The following is a 25,994-nucleotide window of genomic DNA, read 5'->3' on the forward strand; positions in this document are numbered from 1 at the left end:
TGACATAAAATATACCGAGGAGAATAATGGGCAAGGAAGTGGTGTCTAGAACTGCTTGTCCGCTTTTCTCCAGTGGGTTTTGAGGCACTCCTGTTAGCGAAACCTTGGAGCTTATTTTGGACCATTGTGTTAATTTACATAACATTTGTATTTCACAGTTTGCTAGGTCCATAAACAGCAAAAACAAAGTCAGTTCTTTTCCGTGGGAATTTGGAATTCATATAACGACGTGCCTTTGTAGGCTGTAGCACATTTAATAAAGGGGCTTCACAGAGCCAAAATCAAAATGGGTGGTAAACTAGAGGAGGAGATGTTACAACAAGGTTGTAAATTATCTTAGAGGGAGCATCTTAAAGAAGGAGAAGGATGTAAGGTGGGGATTACGGTGTGTTGTCTGCATGGCTGAAGACACAGACAAGAATGGTGGGGCAAAGAGAGATAGGGGGCTGGATTCTCCGCTCCGCAATGCCGAAATCGCGTTTGGCAAGGGGGCGGAGAATCCTTGATGACGCCAATATCGTAGGTGGCGCTGCTTTCACGATGCTCCGCCCCCTGAAAAGCAGCGTACTCTAGTACACCGTGCCACGTATCCACAGCCTCAGGCCATTGCCTGAGGCCTGCCCCGTGATGCTCCCACCCCGACCGGCCGAGTTCCCGACGGCGTGGGACACGTGTGGTCTCACCTGTCGTGAACTTAGCGTGACGGCTGCAGACTCAGCCCGGCGCTGCCAAAGGGGGAGGGCCAATCCATGGGCAGGGGGGGTCTTCATTTGGGGCTGAGGGCATTGTGGGTGGGCGGTCTGGGGCACACAAGCGGGCGAAAGGGGGCACTATTTTTGAGGTTAAGGTCCGTGGATTGAGTCCCCCATGAAGCACGGCACAGCCGCTGCATGCAGCCGCCGTGCGCATATGCGGCCACGGCCCCGGAAATGCTCAGGGTTGTATTGGCAGCTAGAGCTGGGAGCTCTACGCTGCTTCCCTGCTAGCCCTCAGAAAAATGGCGACTCGGTGGCTGTTTTGTACCAGTTTTCCTGGCGTAAAACACCACCGGTGTCACGCCGGCATGGGGACTTATTCTCCCAAATGGAGAATCCAGTTCAGGGAGTCTATATTTTGAAGAATGGAGAGTTGATTGGGGAGGAGATGGTGCATGAGTTATGAAAATAGGATGTTACACAATTGAGAGTTGTTAATTTGAGATATGAGGGACCAGAAAGCAATTTAGTTTAGTGTGGACTGGTGCATGAAAGGAAGTGGACAGTGGGGTTTTTGAAGAGTTTAAGGTGGCAAAGGTTAGAGGATAGAAGATTGGCTAAGAGACTGCTGGAACAATTGAGATTGTGGATAAGTAGACTCAAATGAGGGTGTCAGCAGCTGATGGGGTCAGATAGAAAAAAAGGTGGATTATGTTACCGAGGTGAAGGTTATGGAGTCAGAAGGTCAGCTGAAGATCTGAGAAAACACTGAGGTTGTGAACAATCCTGTTTAGCCTGGCACATCACTGAGGAAGGGAATGGAATTGGTGGCAACAATGCTGAATTCATGGCAGGACTTAACAGAAATAAATTGCAACGCAACCAATTGGTATCCAATAACGTGACAACACAGAGGCAATGGAGGTATTGAGAAGGGTAGTACTGAATGCTGTCAGAATACAGGTGGAAATTGCCCCTACTTTAATGGATGATGCTGTGTAAATGAGCAAAAGTAAGGGAATAAGAATATATTCATGGAAAACTTTGGAGCAGGGAAGAGAATGCAGTGCTATTGATGTTCTAGCTATGATTGGAGAGGTAAGCGTGAAACCAAGTGAGGGCAATTGCATTGAACTGGACAATGGGAAAAGGCATGGGAGAACAATTGTGCGGTTGACTAGATCAAAATTGGCAGAAAGGGAACGGCGAAGAAGGAGGCATAGTTCACCATGGTCACAGTGGTGCAGGATGCTGACTGGTGAAATTGTAAGTTATGAGGTGTAATTTATGAGGAAAAGGATTAAAGAACGAGCAGTGGCAGCAGTGTAGTGTGCTAAATGCCTTCTTCTGTGCTGTATTTTCTGCAATTTGATAATGTATCACATATAGAAATAGATGCAGGACTATTAGAGCTATATCATCTTTCTCAAACTGGTCTTCCAATACTTAAAAATAGCTGCATAGCCAATGTTGTCCATGTACCTGAAATGAACTTGGAGTAACCTCATTGGAAGAAATGCTACTTAACTTATTTTATATTTTAGTGAACTCATCAGTTTTAAGTAGGTAATTCAAATAAAGTGGTCATTTGAAATATCATCTACACCCTAATAAATACTTCATGCCTCAAAATAGCCACATGTATTCTGTACATTTCTAAAATTAACTTTTGTAAATGATATGTTGGTAATTTGTACAATCTGGTTACACCCTGCTGATCATAAAATGTCTTACTGTAATAAACGGCAATAGGATCATTAAATCAGTTATGTTGTTAGCATAGAAGCCAAATGTTCCATCATAAGTCATAACTTCGGTATTTATATCTATTCCCTGCTGTTTCAATTGCACATTGAAAATTTAATAAGGCAAAATTCAGGCATGTGGGCAGTTAAGAATGAGCTGGTTATTTACCCACTTGGAATTCAACACTCTATTCACTGTATATGATATTAACTTACAGAGCACTACGTTTGGATGAGGCACAAGGCCTTTCCCACAAAGCAGATGGGAACCTTGTGAATGTAGATATGCAGGTCAATGTTCAATGGTGTCATCAATCCCCGACTGTATTTTTAACTGAAGCCTGAGAAGGGAAGCCATTGCAGCTTTCCCATCATGTGAAGTTAATGAGTTGAGAAGCAATGTCCAGATGGTGCCCAAATAGGTAAAACAATTTCCCTTTCCTGTGGGACTTGGACGAACAAGAATATTTAGTCCTTTTCTGCTCCATGCTTCCCTTCCTTTGCTCGAGTGAGATGTCCCAAACTCCCTCTCTGAGACTCGCCTATTAACGTGTGACAGTCATAGAATCATAGAATTTACAGTGCAGAAGGAGGCCATTTGGCCCATCAAGTCTGCACCGGCTCTTGGAAAGAGCACCCTACTCAAGCCCACACTTCCACCCTATTCCCGTAACCAAGTAACCCCACTTAACCTTTTTGGACACTAAGGGTAATTTAGCATGGCCAATCCACCTAACACGCACATCTTTGGACAGTCCCTTTGAACCCTGGCTGGTAGGCTCCTGCCGACTGATCTTTCACACCCACCTCCGGCCAGCTGTCACTCCCTGGCTGTTACAATTGGACAACTGATCGACAGCTTGCAGATGAGGACTGGGCATTAAAATCACCTGCCTGAATCCTGTTCCTAGTTAAAATTGGGCCGTACGTTCCTATTTTTAAAAATTCAATCAATGTATGTTTGAAATGAATCTCCAGAATAGTGCTCAATGCCAGACCTTTCTACTAACAATGTGATAGTGTGATACAGAACTAGTTTATATCACTAAGGGTTTTACTTGCCAAAAAAGACAGGCATAGGGCTGGATTCTCCCAAAAGGTTCCCACGCTGGTGTAAAAACGCTGGCGTTTCACTCCGAAGATTCCTGAAGAAAGTTTGAGCTTATTCACTTACCTGCAGGGGGCTAGCAGGGGCCCAGAGTGATTCACACAGCTTTAGCTGTGGATACGGGCCCCTGCACTTCCGGTTTTGAGTCCGCGCATGCGCACGGCGGCAGCCTCCAGCGGCCGCGCCGAGCGCCATGGCGGACCCGGACCACGGAGGCAGCTGCAAGATGTAGACCCCCCCTGATCTGCCGTGTGCCCTTGCATCCGACCCACCCGATCTGTCCCCCGGCCGCCAATAAAGTCGCCCCCCCCCCCCCCCCCCCCCCCCCGGTGCCCGATCCCCCCCGTCCCCCACCAGGTCGGCCGTGGACTGAGTGTGCAGCCCCAACACGAGAGTCCTGACTGGTCATAGCATGTTAGTTCCACGCCGTTGGGAACTCGGCCGGTCGGGAGCGGAGGATCGCTGGGCGGGCCTCTGGCAATGGCACCCCAGCCGTGCGGAGTAATTTGCAAAAAACGCCGATTCATGGGTCCCGGAGAATCGTCGGACCGGCTCCAGGCCCGATTTTGGCGCAAAAGTTGATTCTCCGCCACAGCGTCAAACATGATTTCGGCACGGGGCTGCAGAGAATTCTGTCCATAGTGTTTTAAAAATAAATTTAGAGTACCCAATTCTTTTTTTTTTCCAATTAAGGGCAATTTAGCGTGGCCAATCCAGCTACACTTTGGGTTGTGGGGGTGAGACCCACGCAGACAATGTGCAAACTCCACATGGGCTGTAATCTGGGGCTCGGATCGAACCTGGGGTCCTTGGTGCCGTGAGGCAGCAGTGCTAACCACTGCACCACCTTGCTGCTGTTTAGGGGCATAGTTGACTAAAGAATAAGAAACAACATAAAATAAAAGAAAAAGTATGCAAAAATGCAAAAAATAGTACAGGTCCTGGCAAATGGGGGAGATGCAAAGAAACAAATAGCCACATGAGTCACAAAAAGAGAGTATGAATGAAATGAAAATCGCTTATTGTCAAAGAAACTTGCATGGAATATCAAAATCAACAAAAATATTTTGACAATTATATTAAGAAATAAAGTGGGCAGGAGCAATGTGGTATCTTCTCAGCTGATCCTGTAATATTATTAAAAATACAGACATGGTGGACACAGGGACTAAATACTTTTGTGTCAGCATTTACAGTACAGGAAAAAGTCAACAAGCTAGATATCCCAAGGAAATTAATATTACATCAGGGACAGGAACTCACCAAAATTAACATAAGCAGCATGACAGTGATAAGGCAAATAATAGCACTAAAGGGTGACAAATCCCCAGGGCCAGATGAATTCTATCCCAGGATTTATAGCATTGCTTCCCAGACTTTTTCCAAGTGACATCCAATTTTAATTTGGAAGGTTTAATTTGAGGGGGGGGGCACAGTGTAGGTTTCAGATGTTGAGCAGAGGAGATGGGGGGAAGACTTTAATCATTGAGTTGGGTTGGGTAAAGGAGGTGAATGTAGGTGGGTTGATGGAAAGGCAGGATTTCTCCAAACAAAATATACACCTAACTCAAAGGCTTCTTTTGCAACAGCAGCAGTCAGGCCTCAGATAACAGTACATTATGTCAAGCCCACCAATAGAAAATATGCAGGCATTTAGAGAAATCAGTCAGGCTCCACGGCAACCATTGCTGCCTCAGAGTTTGTGACCACAAAATCCCATCTTGTGAATCCACAGGGGTCCTGACCCCGAGCTGACAAAAATAGTGGACAGGGAAATGCCTATGGACATTATTTGTTCCTCAAAAGAGACTGCTAACTAAAGTTGAAGCTCATGGAGATTAGTGACTTGGTTAAGAAATTGGCTGAGTCTCAGGAGATAGAGAGTGATGGCCAGGTTTGGCAGGATGTGACTAACGTTGTCTTGCAAGCATCTGTATTGATGCTTCAACTATTCATCGTATTTATTAATAATTTAGATGATGGAGTAGAAACCACATATCCAAGCTTGTCGATGACAAAAAAAAGGAGGCTTTGTAATTAATGCAGATGGAAGCATGAAATTAGAAAGAGGTATTGGACGAGATTTTCCGGCCGTTTATGCCGGAAGGATCTTCCGGTCCTGCCGACAGCGCACCCCCGCCGTGGGTTTGCCGGTGGCGAGGATTGCATTCAACAGGAAACCCCATTGACTATGGCGGAACCACAAGACCGTACCGCTGGCCATTGGTGGTTTGCCTCGAAATATGCGGTTGCTCACTAAATACCGCCCATGGATAGATTAAGTAAATGGGCAAAACTGTCACAAATTTATTTCAATGTAGCCAAATGTAAGGTTATCCACTTCAGACCTAAAAAAATATAGAACAGAATATTTTGCAAGAGGCATAAAACTAGATACAGCAAAGGTCCAAAGAAACCCACGGGTCCAACCTGAAAAACCCGAGGTACACAGATCATTACATACATAGATACATAGAACATACAGTGCAGAAGGAAGCCATTTGGCCCATCGAGTCTGCACCGACCCACTTAAGCCCTCACTTCCACCCTATCCTCATAACCCAATACCCCTCCTAACCTTTTTTGGACACTAAGGGCAATTTTACCATGGCTAATCCACCTAACCTGCACATCTTTGGACTGTGGGAGGAAACCGGAGCACCCGGAGTAAACCCACGCAGACACGGGGAGAACGTGCAGACTCCGCACAGACAGTGACCCAGCAGGGAATCGAACCTGTGACCCTGGCGCTGTGAAGCCACGTGTGCTACCGTGCTGCCCCATTAAAACATTCTGATCAGGTACAGAAGATTCTGATCAGGTTCAGAAGATTCTGATCAGGTTCAGAAGATTCTGATCAGGTACGGAAGGTGTGCTGGCCTTTATATCTAGAGGACCAGATTTACAAGGCGGTACAAGTCCTGCTTCAGCTGTATAAAAAAAACCCGGAGTTACCACACTGGAGTAATGTGAGCAGCCTGGGCATCATACCTTGAGGAGATATATTGACCTTGGAGGGACTGCAGCATAGGTTTACCAGAATGATACCTGGACTCCAAGGCTTAATTACTAATTTTAAGGAGACATGGCACAAATGTAGAGTTGCATTCCCCAGAATTTAGGGATTATTTGAATAAAGTTTTCAACTTATTAAGGGAAAGAGATAGGGGTGATTGGGATAAATAATTATGCTGGTTGGGGAGTTTAAGACCAGGGAGCATAGTTAAAACGGAATGAAATTAGGAAGCACTTCTACAAACAAAGGTGGAATGTAATGTAGGTGATGGGGGTCATGTCAGCTGGCTGGGAAGTTGATGAGAGTCCTATGATGCCTACTTTTGGGAAGGTCTGCTGAATTACCATTGGCTGTTGGTACGTAGCTCCGCCTTGACAGGCAGGATATAAGAACCGGTGCCTTCCCAGCAGCCCTCATTTTCTGTACCAAAGCTGCTGGGGAACAGTTCTAGTCAATTAAAGCCTTCAGTTATGTTACAACCTCGTCTTTGATTGTAATTGACCGTGCATCACTTACATTTAGAAAAACTGCAGTTAAGTTCTAAATTGCTTCACAAAGAATAGGGACTTTATTCATTACTAAAATTCTGAGTCTGTTGTGTTTGCAGAATGGTGTGATTCATGGTAATATTCTGAACTAAACACTAAAATGTAAGGAATATACAAATTTGTTCATATTTCTGGTACACCTATTTCAGGTTGACAGGGTGGCATGGCGGTACAGTGGTTAGCACTGCTGCCTCACGGCACTGAGGACCCGGGTTCGATCCCGGCTCTGGGTGACTGTCTGTGTGGAGTTGGGATATTCTCCCTGTGTCTGCGTGGGTCTTACCCCCACAATCCAAAGATGTGCAGGGTAGGTGAATTGGCCACGCTAATTTGCCCCTTAAAAAAACCCATTTCAGGTCGACTCAGGAGCCCTTTGAGAATGGTGGTGATTCCTGATTCTGGGATTCCTGTCCCTTTTCTGGGCAATAAAATAATTGGGAATGCCTTAAAATGGTGTTTGTTAAAAATTCATTTTCGGGATGTGGGCGTCGCTGGTTGTGGTAAACCACTGTTGCACCTATATTTGGTGATGTAAGGTAGGCCCTGTACTACAGGTTCGCCGGTAGCCCCTGCCTGCTGGCTCCGCCCAGTAGGAGTATAAATATGTGTGTCCTCTATTCAGCAGCCATTTCGCCAGCTGCTGTGGGAGGCCACACATCTTACTGCAATAAAGCCACAGTTGTATCCAAACTGAGTCTTTGTACAATTGATCGTGCATCAATTTCTTGCAGTAAGATTTTCTGGAAGATGGACCTCCGAATCAAACCATATCGCCTGCAGCTGGATCCGCAATCGAGCGACGCCAGAAAGGACTTTAATCACTGGCTACCCTGCTTCGAGGCCAATATCAACTCAGCGACCACCCCTCTGACGGAGGCTCAGAAGATACAGATCCTGTACTCAAGGTTGAGCTCCAGCGTGTTTCCGTTGATCCAGGACGCCTCAAACTACACGGACGCCATGGCGCTCCTCAAAGAAAACTTCGCACAGAAAGCGAACACACTCTTCGCCGGACATGTACTCACCACTCGCTCTCAACTCCCTGGTGAGTCCATAGAAGACTTCTGGCGGGCCCTAATCCCACTCGTCCGGGACTGTGACTGTCAGGCTGTTACAGCCACCGAACATTATAACTTTCTTATGCGCGATGCTTTTGTCGGACCTCATTCGCCAAAGACTGCTTGAAGGGGCCACCCTCGACCTAGCGGGGACTAAGAAGGTAGCACTCTCCATGACGGTCGCCTCACGTAATGCTCAGGCCTACCCCTCCGGCCGCGCGGCCCACCCCTCCTATCCCTCGTGGACCCCACAAACGGCCGTCCCAGCCGGGGCTTTACCCAGCCAATACGCTTGCGCCACATGCCAATCCGCGCTGCACCCCAGGGGTCCCCGATGTTACTTTTGCGGCCAGCAGAAGCACCCTCACCAACGCTGCCCTGCCCGCGCTGCCATTTGCAAGGCTTGCATCAAAAAGGGCCACTTCGCCGCGGTGTGCCAGGTCCGCGTAGTCGCCACTATCGCTCCCTCCCCCTGACCCACACACAATGGGTGCCGCCATCTTCGTCCCGGACCACGCGCGGCCAGTGGGCGCTGCCATCTTCACCTCCCTGGATCACGCGCAGCCAGTGGGCACCGCCATCTTCACCTCCCGGGGCCAGTGGGCACCACCATCTTCACCTCCCGGGGCCGCAAGCGGTCAGTGGGCGCTGCCATCTTCCCCTCCTCAGTTCACGTGCGGCCCATGGGCGCCGCCATCTTGTCCAGCCCCCGCAACGTGCGACCCATGGGCGCCGCCATTTTGTCCCCCGCAGGATCTTCAGGCGCCGCCATCTTGTCTGCCCCACGCGGCATGGACGCCGACAACATTCCACGACCTGGGCCCCCCACGCTCTCCATCTTCGGACACCAGCGACGAGCAACCGCAGCTTGCCTCAATGACGCTCAACCCGTCTCGTCCACACAACCTGGCCACCACTTCGACTACGGTGTAAATCAACGGCCACGTGACCTCTTGCCTGCTGGACTCCGGGAGCACCGAAAGCTTCATCCACCCGGATACGGTAAGGCGTTGCTCCCTCGCGGTCCACCCCGCCAATCAAAGAATCTCCCTGGCCTCTGGATCCCATTCCGTCCCGATCCGGGGGTTCTGCACGGTCACTCTCACGGTCCAGGGCGTAGAATTCAGCGGCTTGCACCTTTACGTCCTTCCTAATCTCTGCGCTGCACTACTACTAGGCCTGGACTTCCATTGCAATCTCCAGAGCCTCACCCTTAAATTCGGCAGGCCCCTACCACCCCTCACTGTGTGCGGCCTCGCGACCCTAAAGGTTGACCCACCCTCCCTCTTCACCAATCTAACTTTGTATTGCAAACCTGTTGCCACCAGGAACAGACGGTACAGCACCCAGGACAAGACCCTCATCAGGTCCGAGGTCCTGCGGCTGCTTTGGGTGGGCATCATCGAGGTCAGCAACAGCCCCTGGAGAGTTCAAGTGGTCGTCGTTAAAACTGGGGAGAAGCACAGAATGGTCGTGGACTACAGCTAGACCATCAATCGGTACGCGAAGCTCGACGCGTAACCCCTCCCATGCATATCTGATATGGTCAATCAGATTGCGCAGTACCGGGTCTTCTCAACGATAGACCTAAAATCCACCTAGCACCAGCTCCTCATTCGTAAATCGAACCGTCCACACACTGCTTTTGAGGCGGCCAGTCAGCTCTATCACTTCCTCAGCGTTCCGTTCGGCGTCACTAACGGGGGTCTCGGTCTTCCAAAGGGAGATGGACCGAATGGTCGACCGGTACAGTTTGCGGGCCACCTTTCCATACCTAGACAACGTCACCATCTGCGGCCATGACCAGCAGGTCCACGATGCCAACCTTGCTAAATTCCTCTGCACCGCCACTCTCCTCAACCTCACCTACAACAAGGAGAAGTGCGTGTTTGGCACGACCCGCTTAGCCATCCTCGGCAATGTGGTCCAGGACAGAGTTCTGGGGCCCGATCCCAACCGCATGCGCCCCCTCATGGAATTCCCCCGCCCCCACTGTCCCAAGGCCCTCAAACGCTGCCTGGGGTTCTTCTCCTACTACACCCAGTGGGTCCCAAACTACGTGGACAAGGCCCGCCTACTCATTCAGTCCACCCACTTTCCCCTTCCGGCCAAGGCACAACAGGCCTTCGCCCGTATCAGAGCTGATATAGCCAAGGCCGGGATGTACGCAGTAGACGTGACACTGCCCTTTCAAGTAGAAAGTGACGCATCAGACATCGCCCTTGCCGCCACCGTCAATCAAGCAGGCAGACCCGTGGCATTCTTTTCCCGCACCATTCATGCCTCAGAAATTCGGCATTCATCCGTCAAAAAAGAGGCCCAAGCTATCGTTGAAGCTGTGCGGCATTGGAGGCATTACCTGGCCAGCAGGAGATTCACTCTCCTCACTGACCAACGGTCAGTAGCCTTCATGTTCAACAACACGCAGCGGGGCAAGATCAAAAATGAAAAAATCTTGCGGTGGAGAATTGAGCTCTCCACCTATAATTACGAGATTCTGTATCGCCCCGACAACGAGCCCCCAGACGCCCTATCCCGCGGTACATGTGCCAGCGCACAAGTAGACCGACTCCGGGCCCTACACGACAGCCTTTGTCACCCGGGGGTCACACGGTTGTACCACCTTGTCAAGGCTCGCAATCTGCCCTACTCCGTCGAGGAAGGAACTGCCAGGTTTGTGCGGAGTGCAAGCCACACTTTTACCGGCCGGACCGTGCGCGCCTGGTGAAAGCCTCCCGCCCCTTTGAACACCTCAGTGTGGATTTCAAAGGGCCCCTCCTCGCCACCGACCATAACACGTCTATTCTCAGTGTGGTCGATGAGTACTCCAGGTTCCCCTTCGCCATCCCCTGCCCCGCTATGACGTCTGCCACCGTCATCAAGGCACTCAACACCATCTTCGCCCTGTTCGGTTTCCCCACTTACATCCACAGTGACAGGGGATCCTCAATCATGAGTGATGAGCTCCGTCAGTTCCTGCTCAGCAGGGGTATCGCCTCCAGCAGGACGACCAGCTATAACCCCCGGGGAAACGGGCAGGTAGAGAGGGAGAATGGGACAGTTTGGAGGGCCGTCCAACTGGCCCTACGGTCCAGGAGTCTCCCAGCCTCTCGCTGGCAGGTGGTCCTCGCTGGTGCACTCCACTCCATTCGGTCACTGCTGTGCACCGCTACTAACAACACACCCCATGAACGTCTTTTTGCCTTCCCCAGGAAGTCCACATCCGGGGTGTCGCTCCCGACTTGGCTCACAGCTCCAGGACCGGTCCTGCTCCGTAGGCACGTCCGACTCCACAAGGCGGACCCGTTGGTGGATAGGGTGCACTTACAACCCCCAGTATGCCTATGTGGCGTACCCCGACGGCTGCTAAGATACTGCCTCCCTCAGGGACCTGGCACCAGCAGGTTCCACTCATACACACTTCTCCGGCCCAGCGCCACCCTCCCCTCCCCCCGTTTGCTCCCACCATTAACCCCACCAGGACCATCCCTCCTTCCTGTGCCCACGCAAGAGGATGAAGAGGATTTTGGCATGCTCCCGGGGTCACCCGACATCAGGCCAGCACCGACATCAGGCCAGCACCGACATCGCCACCACCGCTACGTCGCTCCCAGCGAAACGTCAAGGCACCAGACCAGTTGAATCTCTAACTGGCACCGGACTTTCAAAAGACAATTTTTTGTCTCCTAATAAAATACTGTACATAAATTCACTACTGTATATAGTTCTCCACCAACCCCGCCGGACTCGTATATAGTTCTCCACCACCCCCGCCGGACTAATGTTTAACAGGGGGTGAATGTGGTAAACCACTGTTGCACCTATATTAGGTGATGTAAGGTAGGACCTGTACTACAGGTTCGCCGGTAGCCCCTGCCTGCTGGCTCCGCCCAGGAGGAGTATAAATATGCATGTCCTCTATTCAGCAGCCATTTCGCCAGCTGCTGTGGGAGGCCACACCTCTTACTGCAATAAAGCCACACTTGTATCCAAACTGAATCCTTGTACAATTGATTGTGCATCACTGGTTAGGGCAGCATTTATTATCCATCCCTAGTTGCCCTTTAGAAGGTGGTGATGAGTTGCCTTCTTGAACCGCTGCAGTCCTTCAGGTGTAGCTACACCTACTGTGCAGTTAGGGAGGAAGTTCCAGGATTATGCCCCAGTGACAGTGAAGGAACGGCGATATCTTTCCAAGTTGGAATGGTGAGTGACCTGGAGGAGAAACTCCAGGTGATGGGGTTCCCAGCTATCTGCTCCTCTTCCCCTTCTAGGTGGGTTCGGAAGGTCTGAGGAACCTTGGTGAGTTACTGCAGTGCATTTGTAGATGATACACAAGGCTGTCACAGTTCGTCGGTGGTGGAGATTTTGAATGTCTGTGGAAGGGGGAGCAATCAAGTGGGCTGCTTTGTCCTGGATGGTGTTTTATACATATGTAAAGAGCAAGAGGGTAGCCAGAGAAAGGGTTGGTCCATTCAAGGATATTGGAGGGAATCTATGTATGGAACCAGAGGATATGGGAGAGATACTAAATGAATACTTTTCCTCAGTATTTACCACAGAGCAGGACTTGGTGGATGAGGAGTGTAGGGTAGAGTGCGTAGATATTTTGAGTCAGGTTGATATTAATAAAGAGGAGGAGTTGGGCATCTTAAAAAGCATTAAAGTAGATAAGTCCCCAGGGCCTGATGGGACCTATCCCAGAATATTGAGGGAGGCAAGGGAGGAAATTGCTGGGACCTTGACAGTAATCTTTGTATCCCCATTGGCTACAGGTGAAGAGGATTGGAGAGTAGCCAATGTTGTTAGATTGTTCAAGAAGGGCAGCAGGGATAATATAAATTATAGGCCGGTGAGCCTTACGTCGGTGGTAGGGAAATTATTGGAAAAGATTCTTAGAGATAGGGTTTACTCACATTTGGAAACAAATGGACTTATTAGTGATGGACAGCATGGTTTTGTGACAGGGAAGTCCTGCCTCACTAATTTGATCGAGTTTTTCGAGGAAGTGACAAAGTCCAATCACTTGGAACCAGGTACAGGGACAGCCCCGAAAGGCGGGAAGCCCCTGGGGACTATAAGAATTGAGCCCCAAGTTCAAATCGTTCTTCTTGACCGGTTCACTCAGCAACGCAAACCAACCCTTGACAGTGACTGGTTCAGCCGCCGCCGATATCCAGTAAGTCTTACTTCAACGCTCGCTACGTGATAGGCGCTCCTAGCTACCAATCTGTACCAACTTTGAATCCCGCAGCCTCAGAACCCGAATGAAAGACCATTTGTTTCCCTGACCTGGTGGGCCAGTTCCAAGTTAAGTATTGGCCTGTTAGCTGTAGAAGTAGCTTAGATGTAGAATTTGTACATGAGTAGTGATTACTGTGTATAATAAATGTGCTTTGATTTAAATCTTACTAAGCGGTGTATGGGATTATTGATCATTACTCGGACTTGAACCACGTGGCGGTATCATAAAGATACCTGGCGACTCAAGAGCAAAGGTGATAAAACAGAGCAATTAAACTAAGGCAAAAGTTAGCAACAAGCTGTTCCCTGATCGCTGGGCGGTTCCTAAGTTTCCGTTGGCCTTCCTTTGTCTTGGCTCCTGCTGGTGCCGAGGAGTCTGGCTTGGCCTTGTTTATCTTAACTGTTTCCAATTGTTCCCGGGGATCGCTCATCAATATGTAGATGGTTGTTAGTTTCAATGCTGTCTGGGTTCCTGCAAGTTCTGATATACAGGAAACTTTGCACCTGCTTGTTTTTCCTGCGTTTGACTGAATTTCCCTACATTCTTAGTGGATCTACATTTTAAAGTCGGGAAGTGGCCAACCCAGGTGGCTACACGCCCTCCTTGTGATCCCTAATGCGAAGCGTGAAGGATCACATAACTGCGTCGTCTTCACTCCCTGACCCAGCGAGCACTCTTCCATGGCCTCTACACTGACCATAACTATGCAAGAAAATTTTAACTGACAAATCTAAATGGCGCTATGTCCCAACAGGGACATGCAGTACAACATATAAAAAAACGGTACCTCTAACTATCTTCCATAAACTACACTCACTTAAACATCCAATCATACTAACTTCCTAACAATACAAAAATAATAGCAGCATTCACATTTTCCTCTGGCTTGGAGGTCAAGCACAGAGTTGTACAATCTTTCAGTTGCAAATGAGACACATTTCTTTATTCACAAATGACGCAAAACGAATGTCCTTTATTGTAGATCAAGGGGTTCGGGGGCCTGGTGAAAACCGAAAATAGGGGATCTTATCCTGTATACTGGGGTGCGAGAGCGGTAGGCTCTCCTTTGCCATTTTCTCATGTGGATAGTCTGCACGATGCTGCAGAATATCGCCAATGCTAAAAGGGATTCAATTACATATGATAGTGAATACCAGGTTATAAACGTATCACACCATGATGGTGTGTTGTTACTTGTCACTGGGCTCTGGGTGCTATGGGGAAGTGAATCATTGACGGCCGGGGGGTTGGGGACAAGGGGTTCGCGTTCGCGCGTAACCGAATACAGATTATAATGATAATGAAAAACATGTATGATGTCTTCATTGTTCTCTTCTTTCTTCTCTTCCTTTTCGTCTCTTCTCTCTTCCTAGAGCTTCTGGAATTCTGTGGATCAAGCATAGTTTCTGTTATTATCTTGTTTAATATCTTGTACGTTAGCATGTCTGTCTTTTAGTGCCAATTTCCCTTTATAATTGGTCACCATGTGTGACCCCCTCATTTTTTAAAAACTGAATATTTGGACTAGACAAATAAGAAAATCTAAGAAAATAAGAGCCATCTCGCAGCCTGTGTGATTTACCATCCCAGTGTTTGAGGATGTAAATAGCAGAGGGAAGCAACCTAAGGGTTGCCAAAACCAAACAAAAGAATTTTGAACGTAATCGAGCCAAAATGGGGTGCGTATGGGCCGTGGCGGGTAAGATTTGGATGGAATCCCCGGGTAGGACGGTGATCAATGCCGTATGCACTCTACCCGAGCGTAGCTGACCAGAGGGGGGTTCCTTAGGCAGGGCGGGGACCAATGCCGTTTCTCCACTGCCTGAGCAACCGGCAAGAACGGGTAAGAATGTGGTCATCGTGGGGGGTTGCCTCTCGAATTAGGAGAGTAGCTATGAGTTGGGTTCTGTCGACAGACTAGTTCCTCTGAACTATTGTCTGGGACAAACTTGGTCCATTAACAGCCGGGGGGTGTTAAAGGAGTGGTGGTGTGGGGCCGTGAAAACTTTCACGTTTACACATAACACTTAATGATAACATTAACGAACAAACATTCAACAAACATGGTGCAGGTTCCATCAGAAAGCGGTTCATTTTAAAACATCATCTGGACACCTCAGTTATCAGTTGCGAACAGGGTCGCAAAGGGGTTCTCGTTTTGGGAGTCAGACTCAATGTCATCTTCTTCTCCCGGATGCCATACTCTTGAATGGATGAGGGTTGCTAAAGCTGCATAGTGTGACTTAGGGTCCATCTCGTCGTTTCGGACGAGCCTGTACGAATTGTCACGGTGCCAAATAGTCGTGTCTAATTCTGTGGAGTCGGGGTCGTCAACGTAGGGCGGTGGTCTTTGGGAGATTTGTTAAGGAATGTGATCAGGAAGGGATCACTCGAATCGTGTTCAGATTCGCTGGGTGTGGGGCCTGTTGCATGGGGATAGTAAGGAGGCGTGCTGTGGCTATCGTCTGTGTCACAGTCGCTTTCGCTGCTGCTGCTGCCTGTGGGCATTCCGGGGCGGAGTCTAGAGTTCGGGGGTGGAGTCGAGGTCGAGTCCGTGGATGGGGTGGACGTGTTGGGGGAGGGTAGGGATACGTTGGCTGTGGGCGGGGCGTGGTCTGCTGCATCGAGCATGACGTGGTGTGGGTGGTTAGACTGCGAGCCATATGTCTTGAGCTGGTTAATATGAAACCACGCGGTCTTCCCGTTGGGGTACTTAATCTTATAAACGGAGGGGCTTACTTTTACCGCAACGGAGTATGGACCCGAATACTTAGGTGACAGGAACGTGTTGGGGTTGTAAATGGTGAGCATGACCTGCTGTCCTACATCAAACTCAGTCGCATGCACTGTCTTGTCAAAACAGGCCTTGCTCTGTTTCTTCCTGGTGCCTAATTTTACTACGGCTGCTAGCTGAGCCGTTTTTACATTCTCTACTAATTATTTCACTGCGTTCTCGTGTGTGAGGGCCGTCACTTCGGGGCTGGTCAAGTCAAGTCCTAATAAAAATTCTGTGCCTTTCATGGGGCGTCCGGTCATGAGAGTGTGTGGGGTGTGTCCTGTGGATGTCAAAACAGTGTTACGCAAAAACATTAGTGCAAAAGGGAGGACTGAATCCCAAGTGGTGTTGTTTTGTTGGACCATTTTCCTGAGGGTTGCTTTTAGGGTCCGATTCATTCGCTCCACGATACCACTTGACTGGGGGTGGTATGCGATGTGGAATTTTTGGGTAATGCCAAATATCGTGAGGACGTTCTTCATGACATGTCCCGTAAAATAGGAACCTTGGTCGGATTCAATGCTGCGGGGGAGTCCTCATCTCGTAAAGATGTGGTGGGTTAAAATCTTAGCTGTAGTCTTTGCCGTGTTTGTTCTAGATGGGAATGCTTCGACCCATTTCGTAAACGTGTCTATAACAACTAACACATACTTGTGACCATTCCTGCAAGGGGGCAATGGTCCTATAAAATCAATCTGGAGGTTAGTCCAGGGGCCATTAACGGGGCGGGTGTGGCTAAGCTGAGCGATCTTCGCATATCTGTCCGGATTGTTTTGGGCACAGATAAGGCAATTTTCTACATAGTATGTGACGTCTTCCTTTAAATTCGGCCACCAACAGAGCTGCCTGAGGTGGGCTGTAGTGGGGTCAATTCCCTGATGCCCATGACTATCATGGAACAAACAAATAAGCTGATTCCTGTCCTGTTCAGGAACCACATAAAGGGTGTCTTTTAGGACCACACCGTCATGTGTGGTCAGTGCATTTTTAAATCTATCGTATGGGGCTGGAATTTTTCCTTTTAAAATCTCCCTGAGATTACTATCTTGCTTCTGGGCCTGCATTAAATCTTCGATATTTGTCTGTGAGACCTGAACTGCATTCACTGGGGCGCTTTCGGGGGGGTTCCAAAAATATCCATGTCTGGAACCTGCTTTAACCAGTGCGTTGGCTTTTACATTTCCAGGTGGGGAGGAACGGTGGTGACTTCATACTTTAGTAATACCAAATATCCTGTCCTGTGCTTTGTCCAAAATGTGCCGGAGCAATGGGACTGAAGGGATGGGTTTTCTGTCCGTGGAAACAAATCCTCTTGTTTTCCACAGGGGTAGGAATTCTGTGAGGCTGTTACAGACATAGAGGCTGTTCGAGTATATGTCTGCTGGGCTGGGGAAGGAATCTGGGTGATCTACAATGTATGCAATGGCTGCTAGTTCTGCCGCCTGCGTGCCTAAGTGTCCTGGCAGTATTAATGAGATTTCTTCTAGGGTCCCTGCGCGTCCTCAAAATAGAAGCCGCATCCTGTAATGCGCTTCCCGTTTGATATAGTGGAAGAACCATCCACATATATTCTCAAGGGTGCGCACATGTCTGTGTGCTGGGAGCTCTGGGGTGAACTACCTATCTTTTTTGGGGGGGGGTTTTCGCGATAAAGAAGCCTGTGTTGTGGTGCGGTGAGATGATTTCACATTGGTGGGGGGTGCCTGGGTACTGAAGGTTGTCGGCTAGGAAAGTGTGGATCTTAGTCCTTTTAACAGTGATGTCCCGTCCCTGCAAAAGAAGGGTCTATCTGGCTGCTCTGATCTGGCTTACTGTACCGTCCTTAAGTCGTCCATCTAGTAAACGTTAGGTGGAGGTGTGTTCCGTGAGGATTGTGATGGGGTTTAGTCTGGTGATATATGAAAAGTATTGAACTGCCCAGAAGACTGCGAGCAGGTGCCTTTCACAGGCCGAAAATCCCTGCTCCACAGGATCTAAAACATTGGAGGCATAAGCCACGGGTCTTAACTGTTCGTGCCATTCCTGGAGGAGCACGGCCGAAAGGGTACGATCTATGCTAGCTATCTCTATAGCATAGGGGGAAAGCGGGTCTGGAACCTGCAATGAATGCACGCTTTAAAGCATCTACAGCATCCGTCTGCCGCGGAAGCCATTCCCAAGGTCCTCCTTTCTTTAGGAGTTCCGAGAGGGGTGCTGCTTTGGTGGCGAAACCGTCAATATGGTTTCGGCAGTAGCCAACCAGTCCTAAAAATGATTGGAGGGTGGACACATTCTGGGGAAGGGGCAATTTGATAATCGAGTCAATTCTTTTATGCTCGATCTTGCGTTTACCATGCGTGATAATCGTTCCCAAATATACCACTTTGTTTTCCAAAATTTGGGCCTTCTTGGGGTTCACTTTACATCCAGTTCGCTGTAGGAGTTCCAGGAGTTCGGACAGAAGCGCGATGTGCTCTGCCTTGGTGTCTGTCTGCAGTAATAGGTCAGCTATATACTGGACCAGACATTCGGGGCGAGAAAATTTGGCTAAACCATTGGCCAGCTGTCGGTGGAAAATGGAGGGGGAGTTGTGGAATCCTTGTGGAAGGCATGTCCACGTGTACTGCTGACCTTTAAAAGTGAAGGCAAATTTGTACTGGCACGCTTTTGCCAATGGAATGGACCAGAATCCGTTACTGATGTCCAAAACCGTAAAATATCGTGAGTTGCGTCCCTGTTTGAGCATGGTCTCGGGACTTGTGGCTACCGTGGTGGCTGTTGCAGGGGTGACTTTGTTGAGTTTCCGGTAATCGATGGTCAGTCGCCATGATCCATCAGGCTTTCTCACTGGCCAATTCGGGGCATTATTAGTAGAGGCTACTGATCTAAGTATGCCTTGTTCTAATAAACTATCAATAACTTTTGAGATTTCTCCCTCTGCCTCTTGGGGAAATCCATATTGCTTCTGGGGTCTAGGGTCAGGTCCTGTTATTTGAACCGAACCAGCCATCCTGCCACAGTCATGCTTATAACTTGCAAATGCGGTCCTGTTTTTCTGGAGAACTGCCCGAACCTGTTTGTCTGCGCTAATCGTGGTCGGGTCAAACCAAAAATCGCCGACTGCGCTAATCTTATTAGCATACTCACCTACTGTGAGCGTTGCGGGGGCTCTTGCTGACTTTGTCATTTTCTTGACACATTGATTTACTGGGTCAAATGACAGGTTGTGGGAGTTCATGAAATCGATGCCCAAAATGTGTTCTGCTGTGTGGGGCAGATCGACCAAAACTATGGGGTGTTTTGTTGTAATGTTGCCAATTTGAATGGGTACAGGGGCTGTGATGTGTCCCTGTTGTGAGTGGCCTGTGAAGCCACTGAGGGTGATTGTGGCTGTAGTGGGCCACGTGTCTTTTTGGAAATGGTGGAGGAATTAATTGTGTCCCAGAGAAATTTGATGGGCTGCCCCCGTATTTTTGCTGCAACGACTGGTTGGCCAGACCTATCCCAAAGGGTGTCGCAGACCGAGGTGGGGGAGCCCGAACACTGTCAGTCAGTTCCGTTCATGTCTGTCTGGTCTGTCTGATCTGAACGGGTGCCTACACTATGTATGGGCTTTGTCCTGTTTCTATTCAGAGTGCCTGCCTGCTGGGCTCTCTGTGGCTTTCGTGGGGCATTGCACTCTCGTGCAAAGTGACCTAATTGTCCACAGTTGTAACACTCCAGTGGTTTCTGTGGGGGGGGCTGTTCATGCCTTCGTTCACCCACGCGGGGTTCTGGTGCACTTTAACTGCTTGGATATCTGCCTCTGCCTGCTGTTCTTCGGGTTTTCTAATTGCGGGTTTGTTGTGGACAGATTGCTCCCAGGAGTGGGACAACCTTTTAAAAACCCACTTTTCATTGTGCGTTTCTTCCGACGGGTCATAATTAGTACAAGCTCTTTGTCCTGCCTCTGTGGCATGGGAGATAAGGGTGCGTGGCCATTTGGCCATGTTGTCTGGGGACAAATGGACGAGGTCTAAGTTTCTGAAAACGGCTGTAAAATGGATCCACAGGCGTCCAGCAAATGCTGTGGGGTGTTCTGTTTTCTTCTGCCTGCACTTATTCAGGCCTTCTAATGGGTCACCTCTGTTATAACCGATCGCGTCTAGGATCGCCGTGTGCATCTCTGCAAGGGTGCCTCCTCCTACATTCTGTGGGTCGGGAAGGTCTGCTACAACAGAAGGGTCTATGCTTAAAACTGTGAGCTTGACTTGTTCACGCTCATCCAGGCCGTACATGGTCGCCTGCTGCTTCCCTCTAGCAAAGAAGTGGTGTGTGCCTGAGGTGGGGAGGAATGGTGTGATCTTTTTGCACGCGTCCCATAATTGAGTCACAGTTAAGGGGGAAGTGTAAAGGAATTCCACGTCTCCGTCCGATGTGACTGTGCAGTGGGTAGTTACTGGATTCATGGGAGCCTGATCTATCTGCTCTGTGGGGGGTTGGGGTGCTTTTCTTCTTTGGGGCTTTCCTTGCGCACATGTTCCCTGTACATATCTATGCGCGGTTTTGTTTAGTTCTTGCCAATCAGGGCCGTCTTCTTCATCTAATTGGGATCCAAAGGTGCTTTGAAACCCATTTTGCACTGAAAGCAGTTCCGCAATCTGCTTCCAGCATTTTGCATGATCCACTGAGCTTTGTCTGTGCTCCGTGGTGGCAGCATGGAGTTCTCTTAACGCTGCTTTTAGATTGCTGCACTGCCTTTGCAATGCCTCTACCTGTTTCTCTGTCTCTTCTCTTACCAGGACTGCACGTTGCCTGTCCTGATAGGCCTTATCGTATTGGGTTTGGATGCTGCTCAGATGCGCTAGACAAGACTGGTGTGCCCACTTGGCATCATCCACCTCTCCGTCATTTGCAGCCAACTTCCTTCTCAATTCTACATTCTCTCTCTCGATCTCACTAACATCAACCTTACTCATTCGATGTCTCTCTTCTGTCTCTTTGCGGAGCGTCCGAATGACCTCATCTGTGCCTCGCAATTGTGCCAGACAGGACATGATTGCCAACGGCTTGCGAGCTTTCTCTAAGCTCTTCTTATGGATTTCGCTCAGGTTCTCCCACCAAGTATGTCCTATACGCCCGGGACCTGTATCCTCATTCGAACAAAAGTCACTCCAAAGGGGCCATCCCTTCCCTTTGAGGTACCTTCTAATCTCAACTTCCCAAACGGGACACTGACCTACTCTGCTGCTGGTCGCTGCGACCACAAATTCTTGAGGGTTCATGAGGCGTTCCATTGCCTTCATTGCCATTTTTCCTATCTGAATGCTCTCTTTTAAAATTTGGAACGAGGGGTACAAAGGCGGTGCTGTAAACACGGGTACAGCGTTCGCTATTTTCCGGAATACAAACTCCCGACAGTTTTTCGCAACAAAATCTATCAGTTTTACCTTATAGCCCTGTTAGTTACACATGCATTAACATGCTTCCGAATTGTGAGGATTGATCAGAACTGCTTGAACACTTGTGAATGTTTCTGTTCCCAATTGCGCTCTCAATTCAAATTTTGGGTTCTCTCGGAATGGTTAGGCTACCTCTAAGTCGGATCCCATCAGATGTCGCCAGTAAATGTTGCTTGTTGTGTCTTTACTTAATTTGCTCTGTTTTATAACCTTTGCTCGAGAGTTGCCAGGTATCTTTATGATACCACCACGAGGTTCAAGTTCAAGTACTGATCAATAACTCAATACACCAGTTCGTAAGTTTCAAACCAAAACACATTTATTATACACAGTCAATCACTACTCATGTATAAAACTCTACTTACTAGACTATCTCTAACACTAAAAGGCCTATACTTAGCTTTGGAACTGGCCCACCAGGTCAGGGGAACAAATGGCCTTTCATCCGATTCTGAGTCTGCAGGCTTCAAAGCTGGTATAGACTGGTAGCTAGGAGCGCCTATCTCGTAGCGTGCGTTGACTGGAGACTTACTTGGTTGGTGCAGCTGCTAGGCAGGTCACGGTCAAGGGTTGTTTCGAGTTGCTGAGAGGTCATGCCAAGAAGGACAAATTGAACTTGGGGACTCTATTTTATAGTCCCCAGGGGCTCAGCGCCCTTTTGGGCGGACCCCGTGCCTGGTTCCAAGTGATTGGACTAAGTTCTGATCACTTGGATCGATTTCTCCAATACTGGAGCTGTTCCCTGATCGCTGGCCGGTTCCTAAATGTCCGTTGGCCTTCCTTTGTCTTGGCTCCTGTTGGCGCCGAGGAGTCTGGCTTGGCATTGTTTATCTTAACTGTTTCCAATTGTTCCCGGGGATCGCTCATTAATATGTAGATGGTTGTTAGTTTCAGTGCTGTCTGGGTTCCTGCAAGTTCTGATATACAGGAAACTTTGCACCTGCTTGTTTTTCCTGCGTTTGACTGAATTTCCCTGCATTCTTAGCGGATTTCCATTTCAAAGTCGGGAAGTGGCCAACCCAGATGGCTACAGTGTGTGGGTAGGCTGGAGTGGAGGGCGTGGGGAATCATAGAGAGGGGGTAGACCAGAGGGGAAGGACAGGGCAGAGTGAAGGGGCGGACGGACCCAAGGGTAGGGGGTAGGGAGACCAATGGGGAGGAACACATCGGAGGAGGGGGCAGACGGACTGGAGGGGGGGGGGGACGCAGGGATTGTAGGCTAGACTGGGGGAGGGGAGGGCTGAGGAGGAGGTAGCGGGGCAGATGGGAGGGGCAGCAGACCAGAGCAGGAAGGTTGGACTGGAGTGGAAGGAGGGACTGAACTGGGCTGGGCTGGAGGGGAGGGGGATGGAAGACATGAGAGGTATGGTGGACCAGAGGGGCGCAGGTGAGGTGGACAAAGGGAGGGGAGGGGAGAAGCAGAGGGGAGGGGGGAGAAAATGGGTGGAGGGGGGAGAGGCTGTTGATGGAGTTGGTGTCCTGGACCAGAGGGATTGTGTTGAGGGGTGTGTCCTGGACTGGAGAGCGGAAAGTTTGGACCAGGTGAGGGTCAAAGTATAGGGGGGGGGGGGGGAGTCTGAGTGGAGGGGGGGGTGGGGTCGGGACAGATCGGGTGAAAAGATTTGGGTCATGGGTTGGGGGGCTGGGCCGAGAGCGGGGGGATTGGTTCAGTACTAGGTCAGGCTTGGAGAGTGGGGATTCAGGTCGGGTCCGGGGGTGGGGTGGGGTATGATTGGGTCGGGAGTGGGGTAGCGGGTTGTGGGCAATCCGCTGGGGGTTTGTATGTCTGGGGAATGTCCCGTGCGAGGCCGGGTCTGGCTGCTTAAACAGTTACTCTGAATTTGGAAATGATTTATTTTCCTCTCACTCTTTCAGAGTAACTATCAGGGAACAACTGGCAGAACCATCCAAAGTTAGCGATTTAAATTGCTTCTAAAGGATGGTTCCCAGTCTCAATGACTGCACTTGACAATCAACTTCTGATACTGCCATTGATAAGTAACATGGGGTGCGATTCAAAGTCCGCTTTCGGGCGGTTTTTCTCGCCGGCTGCAGCGCCGAGATTTAACCCGTTATTCACCGGTACTCTGCTGGCGTTTTGGGCCTCGGGGAGTTTCTCCCCGTCGAGGCCAGACGTTCGTGGATTTCCTGCACAGGCAGGCTGAGCGGGTGAAAGCGGCGTCGGGTATTTAACGTGCTAATCTGGATCACGGCCAGCGAGGGCAAGGTCCAGATCGCGACGGGCGGAACAAGTCGGGTGACTCTAGATCGACCCAGCCCCTGGCGCGGAACCCGATTTGGGGCTCTTGTGGGATTCACCCATTGCATCTGGCTCCACGCCGGGCACAGCGTGTTGGCTAAATCGCGCCCATATGCTGTAAGCAACTACAGAATCAAACATTATTTGGGGGAGTCATAGAACATAGAACAGTACAGCACAGTACAGGCCCTTCAGCCCACGATGTTGTGCCGACCATTGATCCTAATCTAAGATCAACCTAACCTACACCCCTTCAATTTACTGCTGTCCATGTGCCTGTCTAAGAGTCGCTTAAATGTCCCTAATGACTCTGACTCCACCACCTCTGCTGGTAGTGCATTCCACACACCCACCACTCTCTGTGTAAAGAACCTACCCCTGACATCTTCCCTATACCTTCCTCCAATCACCTTAAAATGATGTCCCCTCATGACAGCCATTTCCACCCTGGGGAAAAGTCTCTGGCTATACACTCTATCCATGCCTCTCATCACTTTGTACACCTCTATCAAGTCACCTCTCTGCCTTCTTCGCTCCAGTGAGAAAAGCCCTAGCTCCCTCAACCTTTCTTCATAAGACATACCCTCCAGTCCAAGCAGCATCCTGGTAAATCTCCTCTGTACCCTCTCCAAAGCCTCCACATCCTTCCTATAATGAGGCCAGAACCAGAACTGGACACAATATGCCAAGTGTGGTCTAACTAGATTTTTATAAAGCTGCAGCAAAGCCTCGCGGTTCTAAAACTCAATCCCCCTCTTAATGAAAGCCAACACACCATACACCTTCTTAACAACCCTATCAACCTGGGTGGCAACTTTGAGGGATCTATGTACATGGACCCCAAGATCCCTCTGTTCCTCCACACTTCCATGAATCCTGCCTTTAACCCTGTATTCAGCATTCAAATTTGACCTTTCAAAATGAATCACTTCACATTTATCACGGTTGAACTCCATCTGCCACTTCTCAGCCTAGCTCTGCATCTGTCCTGTTGTAACCTGCAACAACCCTCAACACTATCTACAACTCCACCATGATGTGATCACAAGCTAGTTTGTTGAATTAATGTATTGAATTCAGAGGTTTGTTGCTTAATTATTGAGTATATTCAGCAACATGAATGAGTAAAATGTGTTCCTGGTGCAATGAGAAAGCTTCACATAAACACTGCAATTTTACCTATCAAACTTCATTACATATTTGAGCTGTGGATCTGAAATTTATACAGCTGTGGATGGGAAATTTTACTTCTTTCCAGCAAGTAAATATAAAACATAAATTTAAAGGTACATTAATTTCATGAAAAATTGTTTGCCAATTTACTTATGAGAGAAAAATCATATGCAAATGATATATTGATATGGTTAGTGTTAGGACATCGGACTAGACCGCAACTTTTGTTAGGATACCTGACAGCACCCCAAACAATTTTTGTAAAACTATGAGGAATATATTTGTAAAACTGTGAGGAAAGGATACTTCACCCCGGGAGTGATGACTCTGACCAACAGGTATCTTTCATGTTAAAACAATCTTTAATTTAAACACAGAATTAACCACATTAACATCAAAGAAATTACTTTACAATTATCAGTTAAACAGTTCTCAAATAAATGGAAAAAACTTGAACTTACTATCTACACCTGCCACTAATTCCAATTAAGCAACCCAATATAGTTCAAATGGCACTTGTAAATAAAGTTTACAAAAACAGGTTACTTGCTTATCTGTGTAGATACCTTTAGAGAGAGACCTTTCTAGAGAAGATCCAGTACACTTCTATCTTGTCAAACTCAAATCCTATATCACATTGCTGTTGAATTTTAAATCTTGCAACAGACTGAAAAGCTACAGACAGACCTGGCTCATCCCATTAATTACATCATCTGTATCCCATTACCTGCTTAGCTAGGACGAAATATAATCCCTTGTAAATTATCTACACTCCAGAGAACCATCCAAAATATAAACAATATTCCATTAACCCTTTGTCTGTAACCAAGTGGTTGAAATGAACAAGTACCTCATTCTTTTTTAAAATAATTATTTGTATTCAAATTTTTTGCATTTTAACATTTTACAAAACAAAACAAACCCAAAACATGACACCCCCAAATACAATA

The 25,994-nt window shown here is 48.6% G+C and overlaps 1 protein-coding gene across 2 annotated transcripts in view; it reads right to left on the minus strand.

Annotated features, from left to right (window-relative positions):
- The window catches only part of LOC140425144 (spermatogenesis-associated protein 7 homolog), a 378,775-nt gene that overhangs the window by 43,239 nt on the left and 309,542 nt on the right, over nt 1-25,994 (minus strand). Inside the window, exon 11 of one of the 2 annotated variants that reach the window (XM_072509078.1) lies at nt 14,388-14,801. The exons of the other annotated variant lie outside the window; for it this stretch is intronic. Within the exon in view, the coding sequence (XP_072365179.1) occupies nt 14,613-14,801 (189 nt within the window). The 3' untranslated portion in view covers nt 14,388-14,612. Of the gene's footprint in view, nt 1-14,387; nt 14,802-25,994 lie in introns of those variants that run through there. 2 annotated transcript variants of the gene reach the window in all.

Source organism: Scyliorhinus torazame, chromosome 1 (assembly GCF_047496885.1).
Source record: "Scyliorhinus torazame isolate Kashiwa2021f chromosome 1, sScyTor2.1, whole genome shotgun sequence".
Taxonomy (NCBI): Eukaryota; Metazoa; Chordata; class Chondrichthyes; order Carcharhiniformes; family Scyliorhinidae; genus Scyliorhinus; species Scyliorhinus torazame.